The 26,283-nt window shown below is 41.1% G+C and overlaps 1 protein-coding gene across 3 annotated transcripts in view; it reads right to left on the bottom strand.

The window, feature by feature from the left end:
• The window catches only part of INTS12 (integrator complex subunit 12), a 523,496-nt gene that overhangs the window by 358,491 nt on the left and 138,722 nt on the right, over positions 1 to 26,283 (bottom strand). For all 3 annotated transcript variants that reach the window (XM_044061307.1, XM_044061305.1, XM_044061306.1), the window contains exon 2: positions 17,953 to 18,119. In XM_044061307.1, coding sequence (XP_043917242.1) covers positions 17,953 to 18,108 — 156 coding nt within the window. In that variant the 5' untranslated portion in view covers positions 18,109 to 18,119. The remainder of the gene's footprint in view (positions 1 to 17,952; positions 18,120 to 26,283) is intronic.

Genomic DNA, 26,283 nt, shown 5'->3' with positions numbered 1-26,283 from the left:
TCAAGACAGAAATTTGAGTCAAACAGAACTTGCTTACTCAAATGGTGATTTGGTTAAGCTAACTAGCATGAATTTAAGGTGCCATGTGACAGCCCACTTTAATAAGGTAGAGTGGGTTGGAAAGAAAAATTTGTTTTAGGAAAGCTTTGTTTCTGTCGGAAGTCAGGGGAAAAACCTGAAATCCATCATGAAAGAAGAAATGGCTGCAGAGTGAGTTTTTAGTAATGAATAACTGGGCTCCCTTATTGAAACATTCTGTTAGAAAGGTTAGAATGGATTCCACAGAAACAATGTGGGTACTATGTCAAGCTTTTGGGCTGAGATAACAAACCATTTACCTTTGTAAACCTGCCTTATAGAGGCTTTCTGAGAAGCTGTAGTCAGCTCAACATCTGGAGGGAACAAACTGTTCCTGGCTATCAGTGGAAGTGGAGAAACGTGATTAAACGAAGGAAGAGCATATTCCGGTGAGGCTACCTGGAAAGGTGGATCAGTAGAGATAGGCTTTGCAGTAGAAGTGGCTTCTTTTTTGAGATGAGGTCACAGCAAGGGGGAGCCAAAACTGGTGAAGCCAGAAGGAAGAGCATATTCCGGTGAGGCTACCTGGAAAGGTGGATCAGTAGAGATGGGCTTTGCGGTAGAAGTGGCTTCTTTTTTGAGATGAGGTCACAGCAAGGGGGAGCCAAAACTGGTGAAGCCAGAAGGGGGTTATGAGAATGAATTGCATTTTGCAATATTTGACTTCCTGAAGACGTCTGGGTAACAGTGACAGAGGAGGGAAGGTATATAGAAGCCCCGGAGGTCAATCATGGGAAAAAAGTGTTTCTGGTGTAAACTGTTCTTTTGACAAACTATGCTGAAGAAATGGGGTTATTTGGTGCTGAATAGCAAACAAGATTGTAGAGATGTCTTTCCCACTTCTGGAATAAGCTGCAGATTACCTTGCTGTTAAGAGACTGTGTGTACATCAGTAAAGTTAGTCTGCTCAGTTTATCCACTACCATGTTGGATAATTGCACTGCTGCATTGACACAGCCTACTACCATACTCTCATTGCTTCTTTGCACAAGGGGTAGGACTGAGTTCCTTCTTACTTGTTTATATATCATACCACTGCCACATTGTCTTATAGTATGGAAACTGCATCCCAAGGTAGGAAGTCCTGAAATGCCTGCAATGCTAAAAAGGACTGCTCTTATCTCAAGAGCACTGACAAGCAGTAGGGTTTCGTGAGGTCCATCTACCCTGGACCATCCAAAGTAATGCCTCCACTTCAGGATGGATGTATCTGTGGTTACAGTTGCGTTTTAGAGTGGTCTTACAAAAGGTACACCTACTCAGAGATTTCAAAGGTCTATCCACCCGTTCAAGCTCCTGTTTCAAGCCTTTGATATTCTGATCATGTGCTCCACTGGTTGTCAAGAGTGAACCCACTGATTTAGAACAGTAGATTGTAATATTCACATGCTGAGTCTACTATGAGGAACTGTATGGATGAGTATGACAGCAGCCGATGGTTGGCTGTCTTTTTTAACAGATTCTTGACTTTTGAGATTATACAGTAAATTCTTTCCTGGGAAAACTTTAATTGATTCATAGTGTCCAACCAGTAGCCTATGAAGACTAAATCATAAGAAGGCTACAGCTGCGACTTCACCATGTTTAGCAATAATCCCCATCAAAAGAAGACCGTTCTAGAGCAAGTACTGCCCTGCCAAGAGAAGCTGCTCCATAGTTGGGGCTGGCATAAGCCAGTCATCCAGACACAGAAAAATGCCTACACTTACAAGTCACATGTGAACTATAACTGGGGCCATGCATTTGGTAAACATCTGGGTGGTGTCTTGGTAAGCATCTGACAGTGACTGATTCCTACCTTGAAGGGGAAGAATCCTCAGTATTTTTCTGTGTAGATAGGTGCCTTGAAGACCCAAGCAGCACATCCAATCCTCTGCTTAAAGCCAAGGCAGTATACACTGCATTGAGAAAATTCAGAATGATTCCTTTACAAATCAGTTGAGCTGTCAAGAATCAACTTGAGGTCCTATGTCTTTTGGAGCAGTAAAAACTACCTGGAGTAAAATCCAGATACTAATCTTCTCTTGTGGGACCTACTGATGCCTCTCTTCTGGAGGAAGGTCTGGACCACCTGCAAGGCAGATTTCCTGTGCCAAGGCGGAACTGCTGGGAAATGGGGATTTAGCTTTGTGGGCTTTCCCAAAAAGAGAATATAGCAGTTGCTAGACATGATGTTCGTACCCATTTATCAAACTTGATGGCCAGCCACACTGAAACGTACAAGGAAAATCACCCCCAAACTGCCTCCAGACTGCCACAGTAGGGCAGCTCTTCAGGATTCATAGGGGTAAAATTCTCAAAAGGATCCCATTCCACATGTTCAAATTGTTAGCTCAACATGAGCTAACTAAAATGTCAGGTTTGGGTGCCAAAGCTTTCCTAGCACCAATAAGAGTGCTCTTCTGGGGGCTTTCAAAGATCAACAATCAGCTAATGCTGTTCCATTGCTAGGCAGATAAGTTCCCTTCAAGGAAAAAATAGAAGTTATGTTCTTACCATAACGTTCCATGTTAGTTGTCTTCTTCTCGCCTTCTTCTTGCTGGATGGGTTCGGAGCTGACCTCGGCTCCGACTCGGCCACTCTAAAAGCTCGAGAGTTGGTTCCACCGGCTCGAGGCTCCCCTTATATCCCACAATGCTAGGCGAGAGTTACCTCAGATCTCGTTTGTAAGCTAACCCCAGCTTATAATAGTAACAGAATAACTCTAAACAGAGTCCACCTCTAACAACAGGGAGAAAGAAGGGTGACCTATATCCTGATTCAGGAAATATGCAAGCAGCATATGCCTAAGAAAGAGGTGGTAGAAAGAGGTCACAATCACAACTCCTCTAGGTCTGTCCAGGCCAGGGGAAGGAGGGTGGGGCAGAAGAAGAAGCGAGAAGAAGACAACTAACATGGAGCGTTATGGTAAGAACATAACTTCTATATGTTAAGTTGTCTATCTCGCCTTCATTCTTGCTGGATGGGACCGCGTCCCTAGCACCTTGTCCCGGGTGGCCTAACGGAACAGACTCCTGAGAACAGTGGAACCAAAGTTAGCTCTATGCCTAGAAGCTAAATCCAACTTATAATGAGAAATGAAAGTGTGAGGAGTAGCCCAAGTAGCCGCTGCACAAATGGTGTCAATAGGCAGTCTGTCTTGGAAGGCTAAGGAAGTAGCCAAAGCTCTGGTAGAATGGGCCTTGGGTTTATTAGGCAGCTTTTGGTGTCTAATCTCATAAACAAGGGTAATCAGAGATGTAAGCCATCTAGATAATGATACCTTTGAAACTGAAAGTCCCTTTCTGCCTTCTGCATAGGAGATAAACAGTTGGTCAGATTTTCTGAATTGTTTTGTTCTATCCAAATAGTACCTCAACTGACGATGAACATCTAGCCAGTGTAATTTTGTTCAGACCTATTGGAATATTCTGGAAAAAAGACAGGAGGTCAATGCTTTGATTTAGATTTGACGTCGAGACTACCTTAGGCAAAAGGATGGGTTGGTTCGTAAGGATACCCTGTCCTTATGGAACAATAGATAAGGAGGTCGACAGCTGAGTGCATGAAGTTCTGAGACTCTTCTAGCTGAAGTAATAGCTACCAGAAAGAGAGTCTTCCATGATAGCAATTTTAAAGAACAGGAGGCTGCAGGTTCGAAGGGAAGAATCAAAGAAGTAAGAACTAAATTTAGGTCCCAAGGAGAAGGAGGATTTCTTATAGGAGGTCTGAGAAGAAAAACTCCTTTCAAAAAGGCTTTGCAAAGCTTGTGGGACATTAAGGCAGACTCAGAAATACCCACATGAAAGTTAGAGATAGCTGCCAATTGAACTTTAAGAGTAGAAGGGATGAACCTGCATGGAAGAGTTCAGCTAGAAAATCAAGGACTATTTGGATGGAAGCAGTGAAAGGATCTATGTCCCTTCCTTGAGCCCAATATGTGAAGCGTTTCCACTTACTCAAATAAATCTTCCTAGTGGAAGATTTATGGGAAGCTATCAAAATATCTCGAACAGAGTGAGATAATTGAGGAAGCCTGGCTAAGGTTGGAACTGGAGGAACCAAGCAGTGAGGTTCAGAGAGGGAGGGAGCGATGTAACTGACCCGATTGATGGATCAAAAGGTCTGGAACTAGGTCCAGATGCCAAGGTCGCTCCAGTAGAACTTGATGTAGAAAGGGGAACCACACCTGTCGAGGCCAGTAAGGAGCAATGAGGATCAACGAGGCCTTCTGAGCGATAGCTTTCTGTATCATTTGAGAGATTAGTGGGAAGGAGGAAATGCATACAGAAGTCCCGGGCCAAACTTGGACTAGAGCGTCTCTGCTGGGTTGGCCTGGTAAAGGGAATAGAGTGAAATAATGTCTGCACTTGCTGTTTTGGGGAGTAGCAAAAAGATCGCAGCAAGGCTGACCCCACTTGAGAAAAATCTCTCTCACAACAGAGTCTTTCAGAGACCACTCGTGAGGCATGAGGATAGCTCTGCTCAATTTGTCCGTGATTTGATTGGACTTCCCGGGGATGTGCGTTGCTATCAGAAACCGCTGAGAAGAAATCGCCCATTGCCACAATCTGAGTGCTTCTCGACACAGGGGGTAGGACCTGGTTCCGCCTTGTTTGTTGATGTACCACACTACAGACATATTGTCTGTCTGGATTACAATCGTTCCCAAGGGGAGAGAGTCTTGAAGGGCTTGCAACGCTAAAAGCACTGCTCTCATCTCCAGAACATTTATGTGCAAGTGGCATTAAATCTGGTTGCCATGTGCCCTGGACCGTCCTGCCCTGATAATGCCCCCACCCGATCAGGGAGGCGTCCGTTGTCAGAGTAGCAACGGAGGAGGAACAAAGGGTCTTCCAACAAGAGCTGAGGGGAAGACATCCACCACATGAGATGATTTCTGCACGCGTGATCATAATGGTGTGGGACATTGGAAGTTGCTGGTATGACCATTGTGTAAAGAGCATCCATTGAAGGATTTGCATGTGGAATCTGGCTAATGGAAGCAGAGGTATGGCAGCCGCCATAATTCCCAACACTTTCAGAACTAACCTGGCTTTGATTCTGTTGTTGTTGAAAAGGAGTGAGACCAGTCTGTGTATGTCTGTTATTCTCTGATCTGTTAGCCTCACAGACATGTCTACTGTGTCTAGATTTGCGCCTATGAAGGTAATAGTACGACAAGGCGACAAAACAGACTTTTTGCAATTTATTGAAATGCCTAACTTTTGACAAATGCGAAAAGTGTAATCCGTGGCCATCAGAAGGAGATGCTTGGTGGGAGCTGTGAGGAGCCAGTCGTCCAAATATGGAAACACCTGGAATCTTTGTCGTCTCAGGTGAGAAGCTACCACTGCCATGCATTTGGTAAACACCCGGGGGGCAGTGGTGAGACCAAAGGGCAGGGCCCCGAATTGAAAATGACTGGTTCCCAGCCTGAAGCGGAGGAATCTTCTGGAGCGTCTGTTCATTTTTATGTGATAGTACGCATCCTGAAGGTCTATAGAGCACATCCAGTTTCCTTTTCCCAATAGGGAAGGATGGACTGCAAGCGTGACCATCCGAAATCTTGTTTTCTTGACTGATCTGTTCAAGATACTGAGATCCAAAATTGGTCTCCAGTCCCTGTTTTCTTTGGAACTAAAAAGAACCTTGAGTAGATTCCGGATCCTTGCTGGTCTGCTGGAACTGGCTGAATTGCTCTTTTGCAAGCAGTTTTGAAATTTCAAAACCGCTAGATCCCTTTGGCGGGTGGAACATCTGGAAGGGATTTTTGATTGTTTGAATGCGAAGAAAGGGATAGAATAGCCTTGAAATGACGGACTGTACCCATTTGTCTTGAGTCAGGGATAGCCAGGCTTTTGGGTACAGTGACAACCTTCCCGACTGCCTCCGAAGGTGGGCAGCGGGCAACACCTCAGGGATGCTGAAAGGGCTTATCAGAGAAGGCTTCTCGATTGCCCTGGTTCTGCGGAGCCCCTGCCTCGAGGGCGGCGTCTACCATTGTTATTCCGCCTCTGCCTCTGGCGACGACTTGTCGTCAGGCGAAGTCCCTTGAGATTGTTTACGGAACCACATTTTCCCACTTTTCTGGCCTTTGGGGTAAGGCCTAGAAGGAGTAGAAAAACGGACTCCGGCGGCAGAAAGAGTCTTGCCATCAGTCTCGCACCTAGTCAAGGTTTCTTTCACTTGAGGACCAAAGAGAGATGATCCATCAAACGGGGAGTTAGTGAAAGACGTCTTGAAGGGGTCCGCAAAATTGCATAGCCGCATCCAGGCATGCCTACGTAAGGCCACACCTGTCCCTGCGGCCCTACTCGCTCCATCAGCCGCATAAGAAAGAAGGCGCATGGAGGAGTTGGCTATGGAGTTAAGGGTAGCCAGCTGAGTGTTCATTTTATCTTGAAAACCCGCAGCTGTAGGATCCTTCAACAGGTCGGCTCCGAACCCATCCAGCAAGAATGAAGGCGAGATAGACAACTTAACATCAAACATTTATTTGTCAAGCTAGAAAAAAATGTTGACAGACTTGTGACTTTTTTATTTAAGTTTAATGATCAGGGAAGTCCAATGGGCCAGGAAGAGCACATTTTCAGTGGAGGCCCGGGGAGAAAAGCTCCACAATAATTGCAAGTTATATTTCACATGTACTTTTAAACTGGAGTGCACATTTTTAAATTTGTGTTAAAAAGTTATTTAAGACTACTTGTTTTTTGTAGAAACTGTGGTTCTTATAGTTTTTGAGGGTGAGGAAAGTAGTGTTTTTACTCTTTTTGTTCTGTGAAAAAGCTACTTTTTGCTGCTTTCCTATTTTGCTGACCATTGCTGCTAAACTTCCCCAGGAAATAAGCATCGTTTTTGGCTTGATCATGGAACAAAGTATAGGTTCTTCAGTTGGACCTTTGCCCAGCTACCAAAAAAGAAAACTGTTATGTAGCCTTTGCCACAGCTGCAGGTGTCTGACAATGCTGTGGTCAATCTGGTTCCTCACACCACTAATCTTTTTCTTCAGATCTCTCTGATATAGTCATACAGACACCATGAATGGGGGATAGTCATGTCCTGTGCAACTGTTTGGGTCCCCTCAGGGGGTAAGGGAGAGCCACTCTTGCTGGTCATGGTAGAAGTGGCAGGGAATATACCACTTGCTTAACCAGAACATTGTACTCATTCCTGGGGAAGCTGTTGCTGGCACACAAAGTAAACATTTATCTTCTCCTGTATCAGTCAGTAATTTACTGGGCTTGGCTTAGCATCTTGGGCAGGCTCTTGACCCTTCTTGTAAGACAGTTTCTGGTAAAAGAAAAATGGATTTCTCTTTTATTGAAGAGCTACAAGAAACTGAATCTGAAGGGACAGATGCAGTTATTTCTACTCAGGTTTTTTGATTCAGATTCTGAAGACAGGGTGGTATCATTGTCTCCTTGTGAAGGATTCTCTTTCTCTGAGACTATTTCCAAAATGCATCAATGTTTTCAGTGAGAGAATACTGAAGTTTTTCAGTCTCTAAGAAATATTACAATTTGCTACAGCTGGAATTTCCAGAATTTTCTAACACATTGATTTATAAAAACTTGAATGACTGAGGAACCAAATCACAGACCTGACCCAGCAGCTATAGCTTTAGTGAAACTAGCTGCTGCTAAACACTTCATTAATTCTAATCCATTTCCTTCTTATAAAGATGGGAAAGCTGCCAGACCCATATGCTGAAGTTTAATCTGACTAATTATGGAAGTACAAGGAATGTTTTGGCATCAGTTTCCTCCGGTGAAGAAAAATCTACATTGTGTAATTTAACTTACATTTCAAGTCACTACTCATTGTTTTTTAGTAACCTTATTATCACATTCCTATTCATCCAGATTTCAGATGTTTCTTATGGTTTTGCGCATCTTGAGCACATTATCAGTTCTCTATTTTACTCTTTTGTGAACACTCTTGGAGCAGTGGTGGACAGGCCAAGTGTGTAGCTTCTGTGACCCCACAGCAGAATTCAGGGCATCTTCACTTACTTATGTGACTTGCTCATCTTTGCATATCTTTTTTAAACTGTCAGGAATCTTCTCTGTTGAGTCAGAGACCTACACTGGCTGGGAATACAAGACAGAACACATTCAAGTCTTTTCTGACTCCTCACAGAATTGCTGGACACTTCTGTACAAAGAGCTTTTCTTCCACAGGAAAAATAGATCAATGTTTAGATTTATTTCTAAGGTTTTCCACTTAGACTTTAGTCTCCGCAAGGGAATATCTCAGGATTCTGGTTCTCGTGGTATCCATGATTCTCATGATACCACTTGCAAGAATACACATAAGAAAGATAAAAGTGGTATCTGAAATCTCACTGGCCTCAGTATTAACACTATTCAGATTCAAGTTCTGGGTGTTGTAAAAAGAAATCAGATGGTGGAGACATCACATTTCTCACAATCCAGGTTTCCCACTCTCCCCTCCTGCTCCAAAGTAGTTGAGATGCCTCAGACTTTGCTTGTCAATGGACATAAAAAAAGAAATCCAGGGTCTTTGTGGCAAACAAAGACAAACCAAAATACACAAATACAAAAGAGATGCTAGCTCTTATCAATGCTCTTACCTCTCTGAATCATCTACGCTCCCAGAGACCTATTCAAGTGTTTATAGACAATACCACAGTGATGTGGTATGTAAACAGGCATGGGGGAACCAAATTTTTCCCACTTTGCAGACTAGCCATGTTAATATGCGATATCGCTTTATACCACTATCTCACTATACAGGCTTATTACATTCCATCAGAACAAAACTGTATGGCAAACAAGCTGAATAAGACTACAGCAGACCCACACATATGGAAACTAAATCAGAAGATTATATTCATCTTTGAGGAATTCCTCAAGTATACCTTTTTTGCCTTCTCTCTAAAAAATTAACTATTAAAATTCTGTTCCAGAACTCCATGCAAGAAGGACTGGAAGACTGATGCCTTTGCCTGGAGAGGAATATCCCTGAGGGCTTTTCCACCCTTTCCACTGAAATCCAAGGTACTTCTGAAGATTCAGAACTCCCCAAAGATTATTGTGTTGACTTCCTTCTGGCCCAGGCAAGAATGGATCTTCCTTCATTTGGAAATGGCCAAAGACAAAGACAATTACCACAAGCTTCCTTACAGAGTGGATTTACTCGCACAAGATCAGGGTTGCTTTATATGTCCCAATCCCATACAATTGACTGCCTGCATGACAGGGTCTTAATAACTTTTAGTCTCTTATATACTGAGGATAGGCAGCTGGTAATAATGGAGCCATGAAAGTTTGCAACAAGAAAATCATGCATTAATAATCGGAAAAAGTTTTTGGGTCGTTGTCAACAAAAGAACCAGAACCCATTCCAGGCTTGTATTTCTCTGTTTGTACAATACTTGTGCGAGTTGCTTTCCTCTGGTCTGTCTAAATTCTCTACTAAGGTTCATTTGTTGGACATTTCACCAAGTCTGCCCATGGATCACCCTCTTTCATGCAATCTCATATGAAAATGTTTTTGAAAGGGGGTTCTGCATAGGAAGCCTCTCAGAAAACAGGTGGCTCCTCCTTGGGATCTTAATTTTGTGTTAGAGAAGCTTAACACTTGTTCTATTTGAACCAGCTCATCTGACTGACTTGAGGTTCTTAACATGGAGAACTATTTTACTCACTGCTGTTACTTCTGCAAGAAGAGTATCAGAGTTGCAAGCTCTTGTTGTGAGTCAACCTTATCTCATCTTCTACACAGATATGGATTCTTTGAGAACTAATCCTTCTTTTATGCCTAAAGAAGTATCCAAGTTTACCCTAAGTCAGTCTATCAATCAACATTTTCTTTCCAGAACCTAAAAATGAGGGAGAAAAAGATACTTCCTACTCTGGATGTACACAGACAACTCATGGACTATACTGACAGAAAAAAATGTTTCAGAACTTCTGATCAGCTGTTCATTTATTGTGAAGGTAAGAAGGAACAACCTGTGTCAGAAGAGACCATTTCCAAATGGGTGTTTCAGGCTACTACCTTTCGTTATTCGCACTATGACAAAACTATTCCAGGCAGGGTCAAGACTTACTCTACTGGGGCCTTGGGCTTCATCTATGGCTTTTTGGAAAGTCCTCTGTGCATACATTTACAAGGCATTATAAACTATAGTCCTTCTCCAAGTCTGGGACAGACTTTACTGAGAATTTTTTTAAGGATCCTGGACTCTTCCTTTTCCACCTACCAGTTATTTTAAGCTATGGCAATCCTACTTATGATGACCATAGTGTGCAAATAAAGTTACTGAGACAGTATCTGCCTGAATGATCAGTGCCACAGTAGCTGCTCTCTCCCTCCATCCTATTCATTTTTTGTGTGTTTACTCAGCTTGAGCTAACTAATGGTTTGGTTGAGTGGACAGTACCATGAAACTCTGGAAGTTGGTCTGTTGCTATATCCTATGCAGGATGTAACCCATATAACTAAGGCTACTACAGCAGTAAAGAGAATGATGACCATTCACTGATACTAAAGTCTACACCAAGAAACCAGGCAGTCTCAGACTGTTGGCACCTAAGGCTCCAAAACCAAAGCCAAGATGTGACACTTGGCACACAGATGTTGAAATGAGGCTGTTCCAAGACCAAGAATGTCACCGAGAGAGATGGTCAGTGCTGAAATCACACCATGTTGAGCATCTAAGGGCCTAGTGATCCCTGGCATCAATGAGGTTGGTGCCAACAAATTCACCGGTGCTAAGGGCGTTGGGTGTGAAATACATAGTAGCTGTCCAAAAAGAAAGGACTGAAGTAGCAGTAGTCAGCACTGACTCCAACACTATCAATGCAGAGGCAGTGCTCAGAAGATGAATGGTTTCAGAGTAATTGAGGAGATTTCTTGTCCTGTAGGGTACTGTCAGAGGTGAAAGGACACCATACTAAAACCGTATCTAGAAAAAAGCCGTCATTATCTGCTCCAAGTGTAATGGAGCAGGTCACCATTAGAGACCTGTATGAGCAGAAAGAAGACATTAAGGCTGACCCAGAAAGCATTAGCCTGAATAATTCCTGTCCAGTTTAGAAGCTCTGGGGAAGCCTTACCTTGGGCTCTGTTGGTGCCAAGTCAATATGAATAAGCCATTTTAATACTAACTTCAGTTTCTGCATTGCTGCATACAAGAAATGTAAGTTTTTGCAAACATTACAGTCTCTGTCCAAATGAGAAGCTCCCAAACTACACAAAGTCCATCTGGGTCCTGTGGGGGAATATTGTGCCTTTTTTAAATCTGGAATTTGGCTTTTTATCCATCCTATACATTTCAAACAACCTGACAAAAATGTAGCCAACTAACAATGATCACAATTCAGACTACAATAACCTCCAATAGAAAAAATGACCCTGTATCAATCAAGTCTTTTCACAATTTAGACCAAAAGTCCCTTTTTTTGTACAAAAATGGACAGTGAGACTAGAGAGGTTTATGTGACTGAAAAGGATCTGGTAAGGAATAAGGAAGGATAGCTGAAAATTAGAAAATGTAATCATGAAGGCAATAAAGAAAGAGATGTGATAAGTGCTCTACCCTGGCAAACAAATTTTAAATAAATATATTTTCATTTTTTACAGTTTAAATGTATCAGGTCATGAAACACTTACCTTTAAAATAACAGCCAATTATAAAAAGTTGTACTTGGGAGTACAAACATATCTTAAGTAACCAATCTTTAAATTAATTAGTGGACTGACATTTGTCATTTAATGATAGTGGGAAGTACAGAATGACATAACATACATTACAAACTCTAGAAGGGTCTACTACATGTGCCTGATATACGTTTGCTCAAGACACACATCCTCAATGCCACACCCTCTTTTTGCAACTACTGTAACTCCTACTAATTTGTCTCCCTTAACTAATCATCTCTCCCAAATCCAGATCTTTTCTAGCCCTAATCCTAAAACCTCCCACCCAGTCCATAAACTTAAAGTCCCTATCATCCCTAAATCTTAAGTCCCCTCTGCACTACACTCCTGTTCCCAACCCTAAACTTAAACACTGTTGTCCACATTCTCCTTCCCCACTTACTTAGTTCGTGAGCACTTCCTCTTCTGGGAGGTGAGCAGTTAGTGTGTGGTAGGTACTTGGCTGAATTAGTATTAGAGTTTGAGTGTGACCAGCTGCTCACATTAGCTACAAGCTGCTCGAGACTCTGGCTGTCAGGTAGTAGAATTCAAGCAAACTGGGCATGAGCAGCTTTAGTGCTCCATCTCCAAAATCATATCTCTGTGGTAGAATTCTTTCTTGGTGTAGAAACAAAACTAAGTGGGTTGAAGTGATCTTAACTCAAAAAGATCTAGATGTGGCGATATTAAAAATGTAAAAAAGGAGAAAATATCCCCTGGATTCAGAAAGATTATCCCTTCTAGAACTATCTGGGCAATCAGAATTGTATAAGAGCAAAATGGCCATAATCTGTGATTCAGAGACATGATAAACCCTCTCAGAGCAACACTTCATTAGTTCATTATCAAGTCACTGAATCAAACACTGCACTATCAGATTTGACCAGGCTAGTGCTTCCCCTAAAACCCATGTATCCCAGTTCTACACACACTTTCCAATACACACACACAGACACGCACACACACACACACACACACACACACATCCAGACAGCTACAAACATGCCCCTATATGCACACACAGAACCACATACTCATACATATTATATATGGATGTACTATATATAATGGAAAGTACCCAAAGTCGACTGCCAAACAATCAACCTCAAGGTTGAAAAGAGCAAAAACCATCTTTTTAAAAAACACAAATAAACTAACATCATTGCAAGCCACAATGCAACCCCCACTCCCTGGTAATTGTATATACTAACTCAGAGACGGCACAAAATTGGGGTAAGGGCATATTCGCCAACCTCGCATATATACATACAGAGACATATTTGCAGGGTGACCTCATTGACATACACACTCGACTTTGCAGTACCTACCTCCAAGTGATGCTGCAATCCCCGATCCTTCCACCGGAGTGAATGGGAGTCAAAACACAGCACACATCTTTTCTTCTACTTGACCTAACTAATGTGGCAGTGCACTGAATCACTCTGAATTATCACCAGAACCACAGTAACACAGCAGAGAGGAGACCAAACCTTTTTGAATGCTAGCATATATTTTTAGATATAGTCCAAGCTTAGAAATGCTGATAATAACTTGGTAAAAGACCTTGAGTATATGAGGATACTTAAAACTGTTATGAGATTATTAATGAGTACAGAAAGGAAACAGCTCATAGTATAGTAAAATAATGTATTAAATAAGTTTTACATTTATTAATTTTATTAAAAACAAACAGTTGCAATGAAATAATACTGAAATGTTACTGAAAACAATAACTGCAGAAAAACCTAGTCAAATAAAACAGTTAAACAACAAAGCTCTAGGTAATTAACGTATAACAGAGATATACAAAATCATATTTATTGAGAAAGGTTTTATTAAGAATACAAGGAAAAAGTGCTTCTACCAAATCTAGTACAAATATAGATTCATCCATCCACAACCCTTACTTATTATTTTTTCACATGTGGTCAAATATACATTGACAATAGAATAAAGAACTTAGTGTATATTATCACAAAGATAAAAAGAGGTGGACATTTTTACTTAAATGAAGATCAGGCAGGATTTATAATTAAGGGGCAGACACAAGTTATTAAAATAGTATAAAAATTAATAGATTATGCTTGTAAAGTGATAAATGGTAATTTTCAGTTTGGCTATAAACATGACAGTTGATTTAGTAAGCTGGAATTGTGTTTTTGGAGTACTAGACAAATTTGGTTTTCCAACAGAATTTGTAAAAAGACAATAAAATAATTAAAAAATCTACAGCAAAACAGGGATAACTTTACCACAGGAAAAAATTACTAAAAAGAGGGGGAACAAAACAAGGTAGCTTACTGTCTTCTTTTTGCTACTGTGATGGAGCTATTGGCAAACTATGTCTGTCAAAATAACAACACAGAGGGAATCTGGACAGAGAGCAGTTCAAAATTCAAAATAAAGATATTTGCATATAATATATTAACTGCTACTAAACAGAAGTATATTTACCATGATGACAGATCCCTTTCATCCTTGTCCATCCGATACAACCGATGGGCACTAAGTGCTTGTCGGATCTGATTTGACCTTCACAAGTGCCGCTCAAGCTCCTTTAACATTTTTTTCCCATAATCGACCTCTGTACTAATTGTCCTAAGATAGAGTTTGCTGACTAATGTGATAGGAAAAAGACATATTAGGGTGATATTATGGGAAGAACAGGGCAAACACTCCCACCTTCCCCCATCCCTCTTATGCAAGACTTGAAGGATTGTCCCTTTTCTACAGCACTGTTCCTAAACCATGGCTACTAAATTGCTGTTGCTCTCCTGACTTTCAGGTGTCAAATGAGATGTGAAGTAGCTTAGGGGGCTGATGCGTTATGGGAAGAAAAAGTTTGAAGGGGCTGGAGAACTGATGCTGTTGGATTGGATCTGATGATCAGCTCAGAGGACCCACTGGTCATATTGGACAGACATGAATGAAAAGATCTATAGTTATGGTAAGTACTAACTTTTGTATATCAGAAAGGACACCTTTCTCTTTGCCTTTGAATGCTTAGATTACATATTTGAATTATAGCAATGGATCAGTCACCTTGATTTCACACTCCTTTAAAACATCCATTCGCACACAATCAAAGAACTGTTTTGTCAAGTACAAAAAATTCTCTCAAACAGTTCTCCAAGAAACACTTTCATTGACATAATATAAAACATTTAAACAAATATTTTGCAGGGAGGTGAGCCAACCACTCCCCCACACCTCTATTGCTTTATCATCCTCACTCAGAGGTCACTGCAACTGAGAGAAACTAATAATTTTAAAAACATTTAAACAGTATTTGCTCTTATTCAAACTTTGCAACACTGGAAAAAGAATAACATGGTGGCATCAAGCTACAACAGACCATCACAGAATGCAAATAAATAGGATCGGAGGGGGAGTGTGCCTGCCAGCTCGCACAGAACACAAATACTAACTACATGAAAGAAATTACAGACCGAGCTTCATAATGAAAAGCATAGCCATCAGTCACAAAACGTATTCAATAACTGTAAAGTAGAAGATATTTCATTTATGTAACATCAGACCACCAAATATTCTAGTTATCCATTTTTTTTTCATTTTAGCTGTTTCATAGCCATTTCAGTGGGATACAGTAAGGGTGTATTTTGCATTTTCAGAAGGGCATTTCAGTAAGTTTTATTAATGGCGTATCTCATATGGTTGCCGTAAACTGTTGCTATGAAGTAAGTGCCTGTTGTCCATTTTTTTAAATGGTAATTTTTTTGTGGTTTGGTGAGGATTGTTATTAATTTCACAGTTTTGTAGGTTTATGTATTTTGGTTAGTTTAATATGTTTTTTCTGTATACACTCTTCTTTAAAAAGAGCCAAGTTTGTTGTTAATGCAGTTTTTTTCTTATATACATTTTCCTAAAGCAGCCACAGAGTCTCCACAGGTTTTGAACAATTCTAATTCACCCAGCACCTTACACCTCTATAAGATCTCCACTATATCACTGACTGCAGGGTGGCCATCATCTCAGCAGCCATGAGGAGTTGGTACCCTTCTGTCTTCCCATCCATGGGTTGCTTAGGTGGGAGTAGTACACTCTCTCCAAAAGGCTGAAGACCCTGCTTCACCCCCCCCCCCCCGCAAAAACACACAAACTGGAGACATCCATGTTTCAGGGTTGAACCTTAACTGTCCCTACTTCAGAGAAGTACAAGGCATCCCCATCCCCTGCAACTGTGTCACTGTATCTGCCCAGATGCAGGCTGTCAAAGTGTAAGGGAATTCCTCTTAAGCTCTAACCCTGCTCAGGTGGCTGACAACAGCATTTACATCACATTTCAAGGCTCCCACCTACATGCTCATTGAGGACTACCATTATTGGCAAGGCAGCACTAAGCCCACTTTTCTGTCACATCACTGCCTTCAGCACCTGCAAGCATCCTTTTACTGCTAGCAAATGTAGCACCATGAATCCCCCCAAATGGAAGACCGAGTCAGCATTGGCCATTCACTTTCATACTGGCAACTCCCAGTTCCTGACTAGCTACTTGAACTGTAGACATCTAGGTCATATTCAGGGCTTTATCTTTTTATACTTCAAGAACTAGATAGAAATTCATTTTTCTGACTAACTTTTTATGGGGTATGTTTTTTTAGGTCTTACTTCTTTTTTATTTTAATTTTGTTATACTTCATTTGCATATGTTTGGTATGTGAAATGCTTTTTACCAGGTTTCTCTGTAGTTTTGCTAAATGCAGTACAAACTGTTTTACTTTTTTGCATTTGTGTCTGAATGGAACTGTTTATTATTTATTTATTTATAAATAAATAAATAATAAATAAAATGGAACTGAACTATGGTCTCTGATGACTTGGCCAGAGTGATAACTAATTATGCGGGGACAGCAGTGACAAAATATTTGATATGGGCAATATGCGGTTACAAATATTTGTTAGTCTGGCTCAGATAAATGTTATCACACCCTTCTCAGTGTCCACGGTTACAAAATATGCATGTATATGTATGTACAGGTGTACACACACACACACACAAACAACTAAGACTGTTTCTTGTGAACTACTACAGCATATCATTCCCCAAACTTCTGAACTCACCTAGTTCATAAAAATATGGCACATCCTACTTCAGTTCTTAATAATCATCTGGCAAATGGAGTGTGAAATTATAGTGCACATAATCTTACATTACAACTCATCCATCTGAATTCCTGTCAATATCAGTGTAGAACTAAGTTCAAGTTCCTGTAGCATTTTACTTCTTCAGTGCATATGTGGGATGACAAACAGTATTTCTTTCAATTTTATTATAAAAAAATCATCTTAGGCTCTCTCCTCTTCTCCATCCTTCTCTAAAAGAAGATGGCAGTCTTAAAAGAAAGTTGTCTCAAATTAAGACTGAGCAAATACTGACCACTTAGCGTATACTTAGTTTAGTAGGCTATTCTCAGGTTCTAAGACAAGGTCAAAGACCACAAAATATAAAGTGTATGTGCCAAATTAAAGAAACCATATTAGGCATGAGGGAACTATAAGGAACATTTAAACATGCCCCCATTCTGATGCTGATGTCCCAGTGATGGGCTTCATGTCTATTACAATAAGTAGCATGTCAAGCAAACATCACATTGTGCAGGTGGTTTGTGATAGAGTTCAATAATGATGTTCTCGGATTAAAATGAAGATTTAAAACTCTAACTTTCGATCTGAAGAACTGAACTTCTGATTTAATCAAGGTTTAGAAACCCAACTGGTGAAAGTAATATATTGTTATATTAAGGCACAGAAAACACTGTCAACCAGATTAAGCAGAAAAGATCTGTGTAGAATGGTACACAGTGTAAAACATCAGCAAAAGTACTAGCAAGCAAATGCAGACGTATTACTTATTTTGTCCTATTTGAATTTCAAATTAAATGTTCCACAGGAGGTCATTTAACCAGTGTGTGCTCATATGCTATTCATAAAAATGATGCATGCATTACTCATTGGGTTACTCACAAACAGTTTCATAGAAAAATTGTAACAGTATAACACAATAAGATAACATGCTGCGATTGACTGACAAGAATGTAGCAACATATTGTGAGCTTCTAATAATTGTAGGCAAATTGCTTTCTGAATACAAAACAGTGGTATGGGAAAGAAGAAACTATACTGTCTTTAAATTGATTTATAAGCATGTTAAAATTTTCAAAAAATAAAATAAAAAACAGATTAAATACACTTTCACATTCATACCTTCTGGGGAGGTCGAGATGTAAAATCATTTCCTCTTGCTAAGGATTCGTCTAGCAGTGCCTTCAGTTTTTCAGCAGAGTCCTTACTTTTGGAATGAAGGTAACCTAATGCCTTCAGAAAGATAGGATCCAGCTCCAAGTTTAGTGAGAGTGCCATGGACCTGATATCTGTAACAAACAAGCAGAAAGTAAATTACGGAATGAAGAACAATCCTCTGTAGTGTGTATTGATAATGGAATGCCTTTATACTGATCTACTGCCAAGTCTTGAAAACAAACATAAAAAGATACCATATTAAACGTAAACTAATATTTTCTGCAAAGTGCAACGAATACTATTCTAAGTCATTAAATGGAAAGCATTGGATAAATTGTAGTCCAGAGCTATGATCTTTTAACAGTACAGTTTATGGCTGCAATTTGCCTACAACACACAAAGTATGGGAATTAGCCATTACTGAATGCTATCTTGCACTGAAAGTGAAATGCAGCAGAGTGGTCAATAAAATGAGGAATTAAGAATCAGTAAAGTAATAGAAAAAGAAACACCGCAGCACCTGGCTGGCTTCTCGTATCATGCTGCACAAAGTTTACACGAGAGAGCAGTTAACTTTCAAAAGTGATAAAAAAAACTGTCAGGCTTTTACATCAGAACTTGTCTTCCATTCATAAGGTGCTGTGCCAGAATTGCTTTTACATCAGAACTTGTCTTCCATTCATAAGGTGCTGTCACAGAATTGCTTTTACATCAGAACTTGTCTTCCATTCATAAGGTGCTGTCACAGAATTGCTTTTACATCAGAACTTAGGTGCTGTCACAGAATTGCTTTTACATCAGAACTTGTCTTCCATTCATAAGGTGCTGTGCCAGAATTGCCTTTACATCAGAACTTGTCTTCCATTCATAAGGTGCTGTGCCAGAATTGCTTTTACATCAGAACTTGTCTTCCATTCATAAGGTGCTGTCACAGAATTGCTTTTACATCAGAACTTGTCTTCCATTCATAAGGTGCTGTGCCAAAATTGCTTTTACATCAGAACTTGTCTTCCATTCATAAGGTGCTGTGCCAGAATTGCTTTTACATCAGAACTTGTCTTCCATTCATGAAGTGCTGTGACAGAATTAATACCTACACAAACATCTTGGCTATACCATGAAACTATTTCAATATTGAGGTGTGATAAATGATTGTATGGTTTTAAGTGTAGAATCATTATTTAGTTATTTTAAATATGAGAATACCTGTCCTGTGACTTTGGTGGAAGTTTTAAATAATGGTCCGAAATTTAATTGCTTTGTTAAAAGTTGTGTACTCATCATAAATATGCATCCGTGTTGTCCATTTTCAGTCTTCCTCAATGTATGGGTTACAGATCCACCTCAGCCTCATACTGCAGCGTTTTGGATCCAACTCTCAAGCTCCTCCCTCTACCCATAATGCCCCAGTCAGCCTACAGTACCTCAGATCGAATTTGCTACCTTATAGATCCTAAGATAGAGTACAAAGAAGAAAATAACAGTAACACTAGGGCTCAAACCTGGAACAAAAGGTTCCAAAATATCCATAAGATCCCTCCAAAAGATGAAAGGAAGGGGGCAGGAAGGTGGGGAGTTGAAAAATGAAAATGGACAACACAGATGCATAGTTATGGTGAATACATAACTTTAATATCTGATGTTGCCCTTTTCATTCTTCCTCAACAAATGGGACAGAGTCCCAGCTATGTGAACCTTGGGTGGTCCTCATGGAAAGATATTCCGGAGAACTGCTTAACCAAAAGCAGCTCTCCTTCTCGAGGTCAAATCTAGTTTGTAATAAGCAATAAAAGTAAGAGCACTAGACAAGGTAGCTGATGCATAAATGTCATCAATGGAAGTTACTCACCAGAAGTGGCCATGGATCTAGCTGAATGTGCCTTTGGTTGCTTTGCTAGGGTAAGGTCCTGCTGAGTACATACAAAAGAAAAATCAGTAATCCATTTGGCAGGGGGACCTTTAGAAACTGGTGATCCCAATCTGTTTGGCGAGAAAGAAACAAACTGGCCTGTTTTCCTGAAATCCTTTGTCCCCTGTAGATAAAAATGTAGTGGTCTATGCATATCTAAAAGATGTAGCATGTTGTCTCCCTTATTTGAAAAATTAGGGAAGAAGACAGGCAAACAAACTGTTTGATTGATATTTGATTCAGAGGCTACTTCTGGTAAGAAAGATGGATTAGTTCATAAAGATATTCTGTTTTTGTGAAAAACAATGCAAGAGGATTTGGAAAATAGAGCCTGGAGCTCGGAAATTGTCCCCACAGATGCAACAACTACTAGAAATGCTGTTTTCCAAGACAACAATTTTATGTCATTTTTGGCTGAAGATTCAAAGGGTTGTTGTGTCAAACCTGAAGTACAACTGTCAAATTCCAAGGAGATGACGGATCTTTCACTGGAGGTCTGAGTAAGAAAGTACCCTTTAGAAAAGCCTTGCACAATTTGGAAGAAGCCAAAGAGGAAGCATTTTTTTCCTGAATGAAAATTTGATATGGCTGCTAATTGTATTTTGACTGTGGAAAAACTAGTACCTTCTTGGAAAAACAGAAGATAGAAATTCCAGAAGTGAAGATATAGGAGCAGTGAAAAGGGTGAATTTTCTTCTGAAGAGCTCAAATTGAAAATCTTTTTAATTTACTCCTGTAGATCTTCCTTGTAGAAGCATTCTGTGAAGATAAAAGACATCAAACCAGGAAGGAAAGCTTGGGTTATCTAGACATGAATGGAACTGGAGAAACCAAGTGGTTAGTTTGAGGCTTGGAATATTGCGATGTGAGAGAAGGTCTGGACTGGTGTCCAGTATCCATGGCAGGTAAAGATGAGACCAAAGGAAGGGGAACAACACTTGGTGAGGTCAGAAAGGGGCAAGGAGGATAACTGAGCTCTTCAACTGATGTGCCTCCTGTAATAATTTTGGAATCAGAAGTAACAGAGAATAGGAATAAAGGAGACTGAAGGGCCAAATGTGGAGTAGAGCATCTGGGACCAGGGCAAAATACCTAATGCACTTGTGAAGAAATGTAAAGAGATTGCAGCAAGGTTGGCCTCAAAGACAAAAAATCTTCTCTGCCACTGATTCACTGAGAGACCACTTGTGAGGTAACAAAATGGACCTGCTGAGATTTCCCACTAGTACACTGGATTTCCCAAGGATGTGCATTGCCACAAGAAAGCGGTTGGAGGACATCGTCCACTGCCACACTTTCACTGCTTCTCAACAAAGGGAGTAAAATCAGCTTTCCCCTTGTATGTTGCTGTACCAGGCCACAAACATGTTGGTTTGTACTGCAATAGTCCTTACAAGGAGAATATCTTGAAAGGCTGCAATTATAATAGAATCACTCATCTCTAGGACAATGATGTGCAAATTGGTCTCTTGGGGCAACCTAGTCCCTCAGACAATCTGTCCCAAAAAATGCCCCCACCCCCCAATTGGGAAATGTCCGTGGTCATAATGGCCACAAGAGGAAGCAGAATAAAAGGACAGCCAAGGTAAAGCTAGTCCAACTAAATCCACCAATGAATAGGATTTCTGCATACTCAAGTGAGTATGGTTGGGAAGAATAGAGCACACTGCAGAACAGCTAGAGTCCATTGGAGAACATGCTTATAGTAACATGCCATAGGAACTAAGGCTTTGGCCAGTGTCATCAAACCTACAAGCTGAAGAAAGTACAGTTTTGTACCTACCATAAATGTAGATGTTCGAGGATCCACATTGCTGCAGTCCTAACTATTGGGTAGTCCGCTGTCCAGTCGGCCCGAATACCAAAGTATATGGCTGACGTCGGTCAGGGCGCATTAGACTGACGTCAGTACGTCAGGGTACTAATGCGCATGACCGACGTCATATCCTCAGTCTTTTCTTGCCCCAGATGTCAGAAGACCCTAAAAGACAAGGCCAAATATACCTGCACCAAAAATATGTACAATATATACAACATTACCAGAATATAACCTCACCTACACAACCACCCCTAAACACAGAGGGAAGGAGGGAGGTAAATTGGACTGCAGCAATGTGGATCCTCGAACATCTACATTTATGGTAGGTACAAAACTGTACTATGTTCTTCATTCCACATTGCTGCAGTCCTAACTATTGGGTAGAATCCCAAAGCAGAGGTAAGGGAGGCTGGCAAATCATAAGGAAGCAGGAGCTGACAACATGCCTTGCAAAATAGCTGTGGCAAAACCAGCCCTAGACTTAGAGTAGAGAGGAAGGTGATAATGCTTAGAGAAAGTATGCACTGAACTCCAAGTAGCTGCCTCCAAAATATCCTTAGTTGCCACCCCTTAGAAATGCTGTTGAAGTGGCAGTAGCCCTAGTGGAATGAGGCCTAATCCCAGCTGGAATCTCCTTGCCATGATGGGAATAACAAAATGCAATGCAAACCCAATCCACCTAGAAATAGTTTGTTTTGACACAGGCTTGCCCTGCGAACTCAAAGCAAAAGAAACAAACAACTGCTGAGACTGCCTAAAATCCTTAGTCCTGCTTAAATAATAACGCAATTGCCTGTGTACATCTAAAGTGTGCAAAATCTTTTCCCCTTTATTTTGGGGATCTGCATAAAAAGTAGGCAAATGAATAGTTTGGTTTAAAGCCACACTAGAAACCACCTTAGGCATAAAGGAAGGATTAGTACGTAATGATACCCTATCCTTATGAAAAATCAAAAAAGGCTCTACCGCCATAAGGGCCTGCAACTCAGAAACCCTTCTTGCAGAAGTAATGGCCAATAAAAAAGCAGTCTTCCATGACAAGTATTTCAATTCAGCAGTAGCCGCAGGCTCAAAAGGTTGTAGAGTAAGTTTCTCCAACACAAAATTGAGATCCCAAGCAGGAGTAGGAGCTCGTGGGGGTCTTATATTCTTTGCCCCTCTAAGAAATTGCTTGAACAAAGGATGCGAAAACAATGGTGGGTCAATATCATAGTGAGCTGAAATTGCTGCAGCATGAATCTTAATGGAAGAGAAAGACAAACCTTTGTCCAATAACTCAGTAAGATATTGAAGAGCCACACTCAAATTAGGCTCAGAAATCTCCAAATTGTTTGCTGCACTCCAAAATAAAAATCTCTTCCATTTTTCTGCGTACACTTTCCTTGTACTAGGTCTTCTGGCTTCCATAATCACATTTAAAACTTGTTGAGGAAGTTGAGACCTGCTGTGTTTCAAAACAGAATATGCCAGGCTGTTAGATGAAGAGAGTGTAGCTTGACATTGAGCAGGTGACCGTCCCTCTGAGACAACAGGTGTGGAATCAAAGGTAAAGGCCATGGAGGCTTCTTTACCAGACTCCTCAGTAATGGGTACCAGTGTTGCCGAGGCCAATCTGGAGCTATTAAAATCATCCTTGGCTTGTCTTGCCTGACCTTCAGGAGCACCTTTGGGAGAAGAGGCAGAGGTGGAAAGGCATACACATGAAGATTTTTCCAACTGAAAGAAAGAGCATCCACTTTCCAAGCTGTGTGATGAAACCTCTTTGTGCAAAACTTTGGCAGCTGGTGGTTTAGTGGAGAAGCGAACAGATCTATGTCTGGAGTTCCCCATGACACTGTCAATTTCTGAAATACATGAAGATCCAGTTTCCACTCGTGGGGATCCATGATTTGTCTGCTTAACACATCTGCTAAGGAGTTCTGTGCTCCTGGCAGAAACCTTGCCTGAAGAGTTAGTTGCAAGCTGAGCAGTCTCCCATAAAATCATTGCTTGCCTGCACAACGGTAAGAATGTGTTACCCTTGTTTGTTGATGTACCACATGACAGTTGTGTTGTCTGTTAGAATCAACACCTGCCCTGAAAGAAGTAACTCCTTGAAAGCCATTAATGCAAACTGGACTGCTAACATCTCTTTCATGTTGATATGTAGATGCTGTAGTCTGGCAGGCCACTTGTCTTGTATCCACTTTCCATTTAGATGAGCTCCCAAGCAATGTCTGAGGCATCTGTCGTTAGAATCTGACTCGCCTCTGGCCAGGTCACAGAGAGTCCCTTGTTTAGGTGACATTCCTGAGCCCACCACATAAATTCCTTTTGAATGCAAGGTATTATTTGAATGACAGTGTCCAAATCCTGGCAGTGCTGTGTCCATACATTTTGAGATACCATTGCAGCTTCCTCATATGCAGTTTGGCATTGGGAAGCACCAGAATACAAGATGCCATGAACCCTAAGGCTTGAAGGACTGTCCTTGCAGTCAGCCCGGACTGAAGAGATAGGTGATGGAAGTAACTGGAAAGATTCTGTTGTTTGTCCGGGTTAAAAAGGCCATCTGGGCTGCTGTATTCAGTCTCACACCCAGAAAGCACATGTCTTGAGAGGGTACTAGACTGGACTTTATTTCGTTCACAGAATACCCTAGGCATCTTAGCACTGCTATCACAAATTCCAAATGCTGTAAAGGTCTTCCTTTTCTTGAGCCAGAATCAGGCAGTCGTCCAAGTAAGGATAGATTTGAATTCCTTTTAGTCTGAAGTAAGCTATCACTGGAGCCAGAACCTTTGTGAATACTCTGGGCAGTAGATAAGCCAAAGGGCAATGCAGAGAACTGATAATGAGAATTTCCAGCTCGAAACGCAGATACTTCCTGCAACTTAGTCTGATAGGCACATGAAGGCAAGCTTCCTTGAGATCTAAAGTTACCATCCAGTGATCTTTGCCCAGTAGAGGTAAAAGCTGTTGTAACGTCAACATTTTGAACTTGGGAATGTCCAGATAAGTGTTGAGGATAGATAAATCCAAAATTGGTCTCCACGTGTTCCCCTTCTTCGGTACTAGGAACAGGCGAGAATAAAATCCTAGGCCCCTTTCTGGCACAGGAACTGGCTGAATGGCCCCTATTTGGAGCAACAGAGAAATTTGCTTGTGAGCCTCTTTTCTTTGTAGAGGAGGAATGTTTGGCATGCCTTTGAAAGGAGGCAAGGTATGGAAATAAAACCTGTAACCGTGGTGAATGATATCCAGAACCCATCTGTCTTGGGTAATTAAATCCCAATTTTCTTTGAAAAGAGACAGCCTTCCTCCCAAAGGTGCTGCCAGGCGAGAATGTACTGGCAGCTGAAAAGACAGGTCATTGGGTCTGTTTACGAAAGGACTGACCCCTGCCCTCACCAGAAGTCTGAGCAGGTGAACTCCCTGTTCTAGGCCTAAAAGAACCTTGAGCTCTGCCCCTACCACGTCTAGACCTACCCCTAGACTGGGAATCATAAGCAGGATATGTCCATCCCTTAGTAGGCCAATTTCTACTAAACTTGGAGGCTGCACCTGCAAAAAATCCTTAACAGTTTGCATAGACTTAGCCTTGTCCTCCATTTTCTTTAAAACTGCTTCCACAGGCGAACCAAACAACACATCAGACTGTAAAGGAGCATCCAAAATCCTTGTCTTAACATGCTCAGCTAAATTCTGATCCCTCAACCAGGCGTGCCTGAAGAACAGAACCAGTGGCAGCCACCCTCGAGGAGGCCTGCACAGCATCAAAACCACACTGCAAGGAATGCTTACCCACCTGTTCAGACACATGAACTAAATCCTGCAACTCTTTACAATCAATACCTTCAGCCAGAGCATCCACCTTAGACTTCAATTGTGAAAGGAGATAATTCTGATATTTTAACATGTGAAACTGACAATTCAACGCACTCATGGCTAAAGTGGAAGAAGTATACACTTTCTTTCCCCATCTATCCAAAGCCCTTGCCTCTTTATCAGGAGGAACAGGATTTTTAACAACAGAAGCCTTCACACCTTTAGGCCCCTGAGAGACAGTTTCCGGGACTGCCCTAGGACTCTTAAAAAGATACTTATGGGCTTCAGGCACCCTATAGTACCTATCCGGCTTAACTGGGGCAGGAGGCAAAGAATCAGGATTCAGGGAAGCCTCTGCAAAAACATCTTCTACCACATTCAGAACAGGAGGTATAGCTAAAGGCCTATGCTGGGGTAAAAACAAGAATTCCCTAAGCCTCTTCCTGGAATCAGAGAAATCTTGACCTTCCCATTTAAAATGCTCCCTCATGGAATGCAGAGTCTCTGAAAATGAAAAATCCTCAGGAGGCGAAGCTGAAGGAGTAGAATCATCCACATCAGAATCAGAATAAGGAGGATACTCCTGCAAGTCTTCAGAAGACTCAGAAGCCTCGAACATTGCTCAAAACTCTCAAACTCAGGTTCCACCCTAGGCCTCTTATCAGGAGGGGGCATAGAACCTCTAATCATAGTAATCAAATCCTCTGCCATTTTTAGCATATGCTTCTTAGGCAAAGACCCTGAAACACTCGGAGAAACC

The sequence above is a fragment of the Protopterus annectens genome, chromosome 2.part0, assembly GCF_019279795.1.
Source record: "Protopterus annectens isolate FY-2018-M chromosome 2.part0, PAN1.0, whole genome shotgun sequence".
Taxonomy (NCBI): Eukaryota; Metazoa; Chordata; order Ceratodontiformes; family Protopteridae; genus Protopterus; species Protopterus annectens.
The sequence above is the reverse complement of the archived record's forward strand: the minus strand, read 5'-3'. Positions and strand labels throughout refer to the sequence as shown.